This window comes from Octodon degus, unplaced genomic scaffold (assembly GCF_000260255.1).
Source record: "Octodon degus isolate 3935 unplaced genomic scaffold, OctDeg1.0 scaffold00012, whole genome shotgun sequence".
In the NCBI taxonomy this organism is placed as follows: domain Eukaryota; kingdom Metazoa; phylum Chordata; class Mammalia; order Rodentia; family Octodontidae; genus Octodon; species Octodon degus.
This window is the reverse complement of record NW_004524588.1, coordinates 10,430,846-10,442,716: the sequence shown is the minus strand read 5'-3', so window position 1 is coordinate 10,442,716 and position 11,871 is coordinate 10,430,846. Positions and strand designations below refer to the sequence as shown.

Sequence of the window (11,871 nt, the reverse complement as noted above, 5' to 3'; positions counted from 1 at the left end):
AAAAAAAAAGCTACAGTCAGATGTGGTGGTACATGCTTGTAAGCCCAGCACTTGGGAGGCTGAGGCAGAAAGGTCACTCTGAGTTCCAGGCCACCAGGCGCTACCTAACTTGAGTTCAAGGACAACTTGAATTGCACAGTCAAACCCTGTCTCAACTCCCTCCCTCCAAATCCATCAAAAGGAAAGAAAACAACCAAACAGGCTATGAATTATGTAAATGTAAGCAGTGCTCACACTTCTTTCAAATTATAAAGTCTATCATATACATTTTACTGACTATATAAGAACAGACAATGATGTAGTTTCTTGAGAAAGATGGAACACTTTCATAATATGTATCTAGTTCATATATTTAATTTTTCCTTTGTTTAACTTTGCTGGTCATTGAACCTAGGGCTTCATGCATACTAAGCAAGTGCTTTACCACTGAGCCACATCACCTGGCACTTTTAATATTTTCTTTAAAAAACTGTGTGGCATTAATTTAAAACAAAAGTATTGATGTTAATGAAAATTTAACTTGATATCACTGAGGTATATGAGACAAGTATGCACATGAATCTATACATGAACTCTACAAAAGGAAAGACATTTCTGAAAAATAGCCTGAGGTTTGATGAGAGAAGACACTACATCAAATTAGGGCTCCACAGTGCTCACAGGATGATGCGCATCTGCAGAGATGTGGGCATCTTCAGACCAATTATTCATCAGATGAGTAACTTCATTGATATTATTCGTATTATAAAGACTATGGTACAAAATTGAACTGTAATAGGTAGAATGAAATGTGAGGAATTCTTTTTTCAACTTTATGCTTACTTATTTAGCATTCTTTTTCGTTGTTCTTGTTTTTCTTTGGGACAGGGTTTTGCTATGCAGTTCAGGCTGATCTTTGAACTCACCATGTAGCCCAACCTGGCCTTGAACTCACAGCAATTTCTCCTGCCTCACCCTCCCACGTGCTGAGATTACAGGTATCTGCCACGATGCCCAGCGGCTTTCAGTTTTAAGCCTTCTTTAACTAGTTTTAAGAAAACTGCTCCCCAGGGAACTTCTCAGGTATGAGATTACAAACAAAAGTTTTCCTTTGTTGGGGAGAAACTGAACAGCTCTGATTTAGAATAAAACCGACCATGAAACATTTTGCCATTGTACTTCCAGCTCAACAGCAAGAGCTTTCGAACACAAAATGGTAATGGAACCTCAGAAAAGCAAACTCCTAACAGTATACAGCATAAAATTTCATAGAAATTTTCCTTAGTGAGTGGTGCTGAGAGCTTAAGGAAAAAAATAAGATTTTCATTTTAATTTGTACAAATTTATGAACAGAGTTGAAGCCACATATCTGTTGCTTTTACTTGCTATAGACACTGTGTCGACTAAAAAGATAGCCGAGAGCAGCCCAGCCTCCAAAGCAGTCTACATTGCTTTCCTGGTAATGCTGTTCCGCCAGCCCACACAAGGCTATGGCAGACATTGGGATCTTCCTGTTTCACATAATTTTAGCTTCTATTACTATTATTATTATTATTATTATTATTATTATTATTATTATTATTATTATTATTTAGTACAGAGTTTATAGGGTCTCACTACACAGATTGGACTCCTAGTGATCCTCCTGTTTTCAGCCTCCCAAGTGCTAGGATTATAGGTATGCACCACCACACCCAGTCTCAGTTGTGGTCTCAGCGTTCCCCAGGGGCAGGGTTTCCAAGGCATACTGGGAGTCAAACCCCTGTCCCCGAGCTTGCCTGAGTAGGCATTTTAGTCCGCGGAGCTATCTGGCTGACCCTTAATTTTTTATTTTCTTTTATTTTTATTATTATAGTTTCTTATGAAAAAATATGCTTATACAAATCTACTGCTCTTTTAGTATTCAAGGTCAGTGATACTGCAACTGAGTAGTCAACCCTAAAAGTTGATAAATACAGAAAAAGAGAAAAAAGTAAACATTAAATCCAAACAAAACAGAAAATACAGGGTATTACTTTTTTCTAAAATATGTAAAATGTGAAAACACAAACATTATTATAATGGCCTGATCTCATTGCAATTTAGCATTCTATAAAATGATAAAGTTTACTGACAGCTCTAACCCTGAAGGGTATCGACTGGAAAGTCAGCAGGTTCTCAGGGCACTGTGAAATGGAGTGTCAAGGTTCTGTCATCTTGTGATTTTAAGCACTGAAAGATTCCATTTTCTTTTGAAAAGTAAAGCTGTTTAACTTTAAATATTCAATACTGTATTTATCTGTACTGCAAATTAAAGATGTCTTTTAATCATAAAATATATTCTAAAAATCCTGAAAAAGTGGGCTCAAAAACAGGAGTTGCCTCCTCACCAACTATATTGATCTCTCAGAACCCAGGCCTCAATGCAAGATCAAAGCGCTTTCTTTTTACTAGGTGCTTTTATATTTTTTGATCAAAATCTATATTCATTTTTCATGTTAATTTTTTTCTTCTATATGATTTTTCAAGTATTTTTACAGGTCATAGGCCACAGTGATTTGAAGGTGTTCAAGTGGAAGAAGCTGATGTTGTGAGACACGCAGCTAGGAACACTGAGACCATGAATACAAAACAACTGGATAAAAATATGTATGGCTTCTTTTGCAGATCTGCAGAGTACCAAGGCTCCTAAATGAAAGCTGGCTAACTCCACAACACACATCTGAGTTAGAGAAAAGAATGGGGTAAGGGACGATTGCCCGACGGACTGTGTACGGATGAGAAGATGCAGGGAGAAGACACCCCCATATGTTAAGAAGTGCTACTGGTGTGTTTTACCTCATCTAGTACAGAAACTAGATGTGATTTACTTTCATACAAAAGCAATCTCTTCCTAAAACACTGGTGTGAGAGGTATGGGGAGGTGCCCTAGAAAGGAAAAAAAATTTATAAGCTGTTTCCATAAAAATTAGCTGTAATGCCTTCAGGATTAATAAAAATATATGGAAATAGAGTAAAAATTTCACAATGTACTGCAGACCTCCAAGTACGTATCAATCAAATACTCTACACGAGAACTCCAGGAAGATGGTACATTGAATAGTCAACAGCAAAATGTTCAGCAAAGCCATGCTAACAATACTGCAGCATCTTGAAAAGCATGGATGAAGTGTGGTTTCCCAAATAAACATAAACAACAAAGAAAAGAAGAAAAACACTGATGTCATGAGTAAATCTGAGGAGAAACCAAAACTGTCACTGAGGGGTTGTGCGGATGAGAAAGCAGTATCATTCACTGTCCAAGACCTTACTTGCTGGTACAGTTGTGGTCTTAGCGCCGAGTTCTCAATCATTGTGTGAACCATGGTGATAATAGGTTCATTTTCTTTCATCTATTTCAAATCAGGAGGAGCATACAGCAAACATCAGTTTACAGCATAGCTAGATTTGAAAGACGACACTGTAAATATATCCTCTACTTTAACACCTTCCTAACAGTGCAGTTGTTCATATTTTACCCCACGGTTGCACAGATTTAACTTTTATATACAAATGAAACAAGTCTTAAATATTGTAACATACACTGATGCAAGCAGATTTTACTTTCGAACTATGATAGTCAATGGATATTGCTACACACAAGATAAAGCATCAAAATTCAAAGGACAATCTAAAAAGCAATGACTTATGAACTTGGAGAAAAATGGCATCATTTACTCAATAATAAAGCTGAAAAGATATCTGGTTCTTTATAAGGTTAACCAGAAAAAACTTAATTCTTTATAGATACTGAAATTTTTATATGACTCAACATATCGTCATTTAGATAATCAACATTTCATTAAAATTAATACTGATGGATACTTACATACTCTTTTGGATTTCAGACAGTTTAATACCATATACAAAATTATTTAAGGACATACAAATTAAATCTTGTTCAGTAAGACTTAGTAAATCCCTTTCGCTCCTAAAAAGCAGGCTCATACCATGTTTCACATTTCCAGCTATGTTATACTTATTACTGCCTCCAGAAAAGTAATGTTACTTGAGCAGGCTCTGTACTTGAGAAACCATTCAAGACAGTCAATGTGACTACAGCAATTGGTCAAGAACATTTTTTAGTATTTGTAAACAGAAAGGTCTGGTACTTGTGTTTTGTGAGATTTAGGGCTACCCCATTTTCACCTTACATAAGATAAGCATTTCCATCATGGTTGACCAACGCAACCTTACGGATTTAGTTACCTTTGTAGGACTTAAGTAGCCTTAATAAATGGCATAAAATAAGAAAAAAGTAAATATTGAAAATTGTATTTTGAGACAATTTTATTTTTACCTAGTTACTGATGCGTGCAATAAAATTTGGTTGTCAAATAAGAAACCTCTGCAATAGTATGTTTGTAACCACTGGCACAACTGAGAGAGACTCTCCCCTAGTGTCCTGTTTGGGGTCAGTCTCTCCGTTCTCTCCCAGTAGACACCAGCTGGATTTCTATAGCTACCAGTTATATTTACCTGCTGGACACATTAATGAAATAAATCTTAAGATACTTGGAATCACACATCAAGTTAAACTGAAGATTCTTCCAAATCAGTGGTATTACTTAGTAGAACAGAATGAAACTTAGGCAATGCTGGAAAATAATTTAGACAATTACAGAATAAATTTTTCTTTAGGAGGAAAAATTTTTTATTATAGAAATTGACTATGTCTATTACAGAGTCCCCTTTATGTCTTCTAAGGGAATGCTATTTTATCATAATGAAATGTAGATCTTGGAATAGAAAACAGCTGTTTTATTTATCGCATTGGCACACAAGTAATACAAGGTGCTAAATCTGTATCCAGTTTTAGTATTATTCTCATTATCAAAGCAACTTCTCCTTTAACTATTGCCTGACTCAGAGAGGTTGACTGTGTGTGTGTGTGTGTGTGTGTGCGCGCGTGCACGCGCACAAGCGTGTGCATACCCACGATGGCGGGGGAAATATGAGTGCCTCAGCTCTGATGGAGCCTGACGTCACTCAGACAGAAGGGATCAAGGTCAAGCTGACACTGCCCTCCGTGCCTTGGGGATGTGGCGCGAGCCCGCCTGTGCATGAGCACAGGTGTAGCCGTGGCCCCCACATTCGGGGGAAACCTGGGGTGGGGGTTGACTATGCACGTGCTGTACAAACAAGGACTTTGTAAGTGCGATTTCAAATGCCTGTTTAACTTACATATGAAAAATCATTACACACTAGTCCCTGAGAGGGATCTTTGCAAGAAAAACTGATTCAATATGGAACAAACAGAAGTAAAAATAACATTTAAACTGTAAAACCTATAGGGCGCCTCAAAGATTGCTGCTAGAGTTGATTACTTTTCATTATGGAAACTTCAAACATATGTTAAATTTAATATTAAAATCAGAAGGCATCTTGAAGCTGACAAAGCAGTATAAAAAGGAAACGAAAGCTGTTAGTTTGAATTGTGGCACTGAAAGAGATTTGTATTCTTTCTTTATATTTTTTTACATTTCTTACATTTGCTATAATGATCTGATGCTGCCTTTCTAATAAAGCTATTAAGAGTCACAGATACAAACATAAGCACAAGGCTAGGGTGGTGGTGTACAACTCTAATTCTAGCTCTCCGGAGGCTGTGGCTGAGGATCTCTGTGGGGTGACCAGTCTCAAAAAACCAAAATCCAAACAGGGTGCTGTAGCACACACCTGTCATTCCAGCACTCAGGAGGCTGCAGCAGGAGGACTGAGGTCAGCTTGAGCTACAGAGTGAGACCCTGTCTCAAAAAACCAACAAACATAAAGCCAAAAGCCAGCCAACCAAACGCTGACAACAATAGAACTGAAACCAAAGGCAAAAATATGAATAAGAAAAACTCAATTAAAAGTACAACCATAAATATCTTCCGGTGAGCCAGATACATCATAGAAATTCCATTACAAATTCACATCTCCATACCATGTTTAACGCAGAGTCCAAGACACCAGCTGCTGTCTTCTGCTGCAGCGCATTTCCATTTCAGGGCTCTGATCTACACTGCATTTTTACTTCCTCTGTGCTGGGTTTATACCAGCATTTTACCTGAAGAAATGTTAGCCAACTTAAGAAAAGCATGCCACCAATGCATTTGTAAATACACATGGCTATCTTGTCGTAGCTCTCCTTATTCCTGGATGCTTCTGAAATAAAGTTCAAGTTTATTTTGACCAACAGTCCTTAACCCACACTGTAATCACTTGTGCAGATTACATTTAAAAGACTATAGACATTCTGATTCTCAGAGAATTCTAATGTGCAACTCGGGAACCTTTGATGTAGATATTAATAATTAAATCATCAATGCTGATCTCAAGATCCTTTTGGCCGAAACAACCAGGATAGGGGCTGGGGATATAGCTCAGCGGTATACGTGCCTGCCTGGTGAGCGCAAGGTCCTGAGTTCAATCCCTGGTACCAAAAAAAAAAAAAAAAAACCCCAACCCAAAACAAAACAGAAGACAGTCTCAAGGTCTTAGAGTTCAACAAATGCACTCTGCTACCAGTAGGAATTTTTAATTCTCACTCTCCTTGGGAACCCACTTCACTGATGCTGCAGATGAGCTATGGCTCTTTATGGAAAAGTGAAAGCAGGGCAGTCACTTCAGAGTCCCCTCAGGCTCCCCACGGACACACAGTAACCTCTGGGTGACCAGAGAGTGGGTTGTAGGAAGGACAAGGGCAGCAAGGGTCTTAGATAGACCAAGCCTAGAAATTTTACACCAGTGACACAAGTGTGCTCATGCCCTGCCAGCGGAGAAACACCTGCTCAGGCTCTGTCTTGTAACTGAGGCCCCTTGAGTCAGAATTCCAAGCCGACAGCTTTCCTGTATTCTTGAGAAGGCAAATCTCTGGCAGGTTCCTGTGGGCCCTGCTGGGCTTTTGTTCTCTGCTGATAACTAATGAGAAGACCATTTCTGTGCTGTTCTTTTCTTTACATGGAAAACAGACTTTCCCATAATGACATCTTAGGAAAAGCTTTTTTTTTTTTTTTAAAGTTAGGAATCTGCCTTAACAATAGGAAAAAGAAAACACACCCTAATCACTGATGCCTCCATTTCTCAAGAATGTCCTCCTGTGTCCAGATCAATATACTTTTAAGATGTGTGACAAAGTTAAAGGGCTAAAGAATTTGACATGACTGGGGGAGGCTTGGGGAATGCAGGATCTTTAGAAATGGGGCATTTAGACAACAACAATGCCCGAGCCTCCGCTCTAGGCCTGGGCATATCTGAAAGCCGAGGACCTGAGATTGAAGGGTATGACTACCTATTGAAACCACTCTTTGTTTAACAGGAGGCAGAGAAATCTGAAGTGACTTCTGTAATAGAAGAATGCAAATAAGTCTCTTTCCAACTGAAGGGGTGGCCACAGTACTAAGATTATTGTGGAAGTTTTAAAGAAATCTGAATTGTTCATGCTCTATGTTTTTCCTAAAAATAAAACATCTGAGAAATTTTATTGCTGTTATATAATCAGAAGACTCAATGATGCTTTAAAAGATGGACTATGTAACAGTTCCCCTTTTCTTCAGGTAGTAAATTATGTCCCCGTGGTATACTCTGAAGGCACTCTGAAGGTAGGGGCTCATGTTTTTCTAGATAATTTCCTTAAAGTTGGCGTGCTGCTGTGTACATTTCACAGATCTGATTTTTACATCAGTGGTTTAATCTGTTTTCCTTGTGTAATGGCCCTGTTAACTTCAAGTAATATATTATCTGATGATATTACCAGGTTTATTCCTACCATCCATAGGTAGGAAGAAATACCAAAAGAACTCAAACGCTGTGTGTTTCAAATAGTCATATTTTCCTCTTGCAAGTATTTTAATGATAGATTACAGTCCACCATTCTTAAAGGACAAAAAATTCTTAAAGTGAAAATCTTACGTATCTATTATTAAAAATATATTTGTTTTTGCCTGGAGTAAATCTATAGTATATTTGAGCTTCAAATCAAAATAATTTTATAGATACAAAGATCTGGAATTTATAAATAGCAAATGTGTGTTTTTTTTTTTTTTTAACTACAGGTGATTTTTTTTAAAAAGTGGTTTTATTTATTTATTTATTTATTTATTTATTTATTGTGTGTGTGTGGCCTGCTCAGCCCACCAGGGGGTGGGGCTGGCTGGCATGTGGTGCTGGGGGATCGAACCGCGGTCCCTGTGCTTTGCCAAGCGTGTTCCAAGTAGGTGCTTTAGACCACTGAGCCATCTCTCCAGCCCAGCAAATGTGTTCTTATAGGTAAGAAATGGCACCAAGTAGCTAAATTCCTACCGCTAAGTCAGAGATTTACTGGCTGATGCTTTAACTACACCGCGCAACCTTAGGTCAACCCTGTAGACGTGTCTGGCATTTATGCACAGCCCTATTTCCCTCCTGGGCTTTGGAAATCGTTCATGAATTCTACTCTGTAAGCAATAACATCCTACTTTGCATCAAACTCCATAAATCTTTGCAGAATGAAACTATCTAGAAACAAAAAATATAAAATTAGTCAGAAACAGGCCATGTGTGGTAGTGCACACCTGTAATCCCAGCGCTCGGGAGGCTGAGGCAGGAGGATCCTTGTGAGTTTGAGGACAGCCTGGGCTAAAAACTGAACTCAAGGCCAGCCTTAACTGCCAGGGAGACTTTGTTTGAAAAAGGAAAAAAAAAAAAAAAAAAAAAAAGAAAAAAGACAGAAACAAAACATACTGTAATTCAGCTACAGAAGCACTTGTAAATATAAAGTAGAGCAGCATTGCTGGACACAGTAGCGCATGCTTGTAATCTCAGCTCTCAGGAGGCTGAGGCAGGAGGGTGGCTCTGAGTTCAAGGTCAGCTTGGGCTACAATGTGTGCTCCAGTCATTCTGAACTGCATAGTGAAACCTTGTCTCAAAAAAGACAAAAATAAATAAATACTAGAATGACACAAATATACATTTTAGGAGGAGTGTTTTTTTAAAAACCTTTTTATTATTATTATTATTATTATTGTTTTGAGGGAGGAATCAAACTCACGACCTTGTGCAGTTGCAGTACCACTGAGCTACACTCTCAGCCCTGTTTCTCCTTTCTTGTCTGTTCATAGTCATAGTCAGGAACCAATATTCCTCAGCTAACAAAGAACAGCAGCCTGAAACCCAGAACTCTCATTAATTTTGAAGAAAGTCAAAATAGACATAAAGAAAGAAATAATAAATATGAAGTTTCCATCTTCATTTGTGATGTGTGAAAAGGCATTTGATCTGACTGGAAGAAGGGAAAACTAACTGGCGCCCCTGTGGCAAGGGCGATGCTTCTGGGCTGGTCTTGTGAACTGTAAGGGCAGACTCTGCAGTAAGGACATACAGGTACCCAGTGCAGAAAAGGAGGGCTTTTTAGGTACTGGAGGAACAGTGAGTTCCTGGCTGGAGAAAACTTCCTTAAGGGGAAGGAAGTAGTTTACCGGCTGGGCTGGTATTTGGCTGAGGGGTTAAAGCAAAAAAGAGATAGCATTACTCATTAAAAGCATGATGTACATTTTCTTGAGACAAAATTTAAAAGTGTGCATGTGTTACGCAATCTACAGATGGATGCCCAATGGGCAACTAAAAGCCGACCAAAGCTTGACCTTCCCTTGTGAAACTCTGGGCCCTACAGGTGTACCATCAGTAGTCAGAGAGTGTGTGTCAGCCTGTTACTTACCCAGCCCATCTCACCTCTCCCGACTGAACACCGAGATCGGAGATCTACAAGGATTCAGGGCCCTAGAGTCTCCACTGCCCAGAACCCAGGCTATGGGTTCCAGCAGCCTCTCCTGGCCCAGACCCTCACAGGGCTGAATGCCCAGCGCCCTGCTCCCTTCTGCCCTCACAAATTGCTCTCCCTTCTTTTGTGAATGGCTAGTCTGAGGCTTCTTCAGGCCCGCACTCCCCACCTCCAGTTTTCAAACTGAAGCCATTTTCCTATCTTTTCTTATTTTCCTTCGTTACAGCTGGACCTTCTTTTGTTTTAATTCAATGAACATGTTCCCACTGCTTAATGATGGTTCTAGCCAGCAGGAAGGTGCTAAAGCTTTTACCTGTAAATTGTTGCCAAATGCCTCAGTTTTAATGTCTGTTATCCATGAAGAAGTTCTCATGCTAGCTGGTGACAAGACCAGAGACAATGCGAGGTGTAGGCAGAGACTCAAGGAGCAGCAGTGCTGAGATCTGGTGACTAAATGACAAGGAAGGGCTGAGCATCTATACGACGTTCTGGCGGCCTTGCTCTCCTGGTGGAACACGACGACGGAAGCCCGTCATCAGCTCGGGTCTGTCTGTTCAAATAGTTCTGATGCATCTCATGATTTTTTCCATTTTTAGTGAATTCCTTTTTCGGCCTGAACTCCTAGACAAGGGCATCCTCCTGCTGGGGGCTGTAGCACATGCCGATGCACCCATCTTTCGGTCCAATCAATTTCAAATGTTTTCACTATAGTTCTAGTTTTTTCTTCTTTCTTTTTCTTTTTTTTTTTAACGACAGGGATTTACTATGTGGTTCAGGATAGCCTTAAGTTCACTTTGTAGCCCAGGTTAGCCTCAAACTCAAACCAAGCCTCCTGCCTCCACCTCCCAATGCTGGGATTACATGTCTGGCTGTAGTGGATGTTGTTTTCTTTGAAACAAATGAAATTAACAGTGATTAATATACTGAACACTCATGCTTTTAGGTTTTTTGGTCAGGAAATGGGGATAAAGATGATAAGCTTAATCTGTACATGCTGAGGATGTGCTGACGGTAAATTTCCAAATGTAATGACAAATATATAACTGTAACTCAACAGCTTTGGCGACCTAGCCATGTCCATCCACTTGACCTCTGTTTCAGATATTGGTGAGCCGGTGACACTGTATGGGAACGGGCAGGGGCACTAGACTGACAGAAGTATCAGTAAAAACGCAAGTCGGAGAGTGATCTCTTGGACAACCCTACCTACCGGAGGATGGGAGCCTTGCGCATGCTTCCCTGTGTGTGGGTCCCCTGGGTACCTCAGGGTTTCCACTCATTGGCCAATCAGTCTCGATCTGGTTGAAGCTCAATTGCCTGTGACTGCTGCTTCCTGCTCACTCTCTCCCACCTCGGTTCCATATTCCACAGTACATGTCCCACAGAAAAGCCACATGAAGGGGTGCACATGCCACACACGGGCTCTGCCAGTTGGGAGAAACTCAGAGTGAGGAAGACATGGACAGCAACCCTGAGACAACTAATCATATGAGAACAGAAGAATTCTCATTTGAGAGAACACCGAAACAGGGAACTTCCCTGGTTCGGGTTGTGGTGGGTGAAAATAATTAGCAAAAAAGGACAGGTTAACTAGGGAACAATCAAATGTAAGTTCTGGATGGGCCAATTTCAAAACCAGAATACTACTGCATTCTACACTCTAAATTGGACTCCACCCACACCCAGAGTTGTCATGATGGCACCTCCTGCTCAAGAACAGACTGCTTGGGCCAGCCAGACAGCTCAGTAGATTAAAGCACCTGCTTAGGCAGACGCAAGGACCAGGGTTTGAACCCTGGCCTGCTGGCCCTGCCCTTGGGGCACTCTTGAGATGGTGACTGACACTGGGCGTGGTGGGTGGCACACATGCCTGTAATCCCAGCACTTTCGAGTCTGAAAAAAGGAGGACCACTACGAGTCCCATCTGTGTAGTGAGACCCTGTAGACCCTGTACTAAACACACACACACACACACACACACACACACACACACACACACACAAAAGAACCGACTGCATCTCAGTCCTGGGCTCTACATCCTGCCTGTGTTCAAACATGGTGAGGAAAGGGAGGCTAAAAAGATAAAAAGTGTGAAGTCAGAGGCACAAGGCCATTCTTTTTTTTTTTTTTTT

General features: G+C 40.2%; 1 protein-coding gene across 8 annotated transcripts in view; it reads right to left on the bottom strand.

Annotated features, from left to right (window-relative positions):
* Positions 1-11,871, bottom strand: part of Plekha5 (pleckstrin homology domain containing A5) — a 253,614-nt gene that overhangs the window by 40,977 nt on the left and 200,766 nt on the right. The window contains exon 16 of one of the 8 annotated variants that reach the window (XM_023709532.1): positions 3,270-3,350. The exons of the other annotated variants lie outside the window; for them this stretch is intronic. Within the exon in view, the coding sequence (XP_023565300.1) occupies positions 3,270-3,350 (81 nt within the window). The remainder of the gene's footprint in view (positions 1-3,269; positions 3,351-11,871) is intronic. 8 annotated transcript variants of the gene reach the window in all.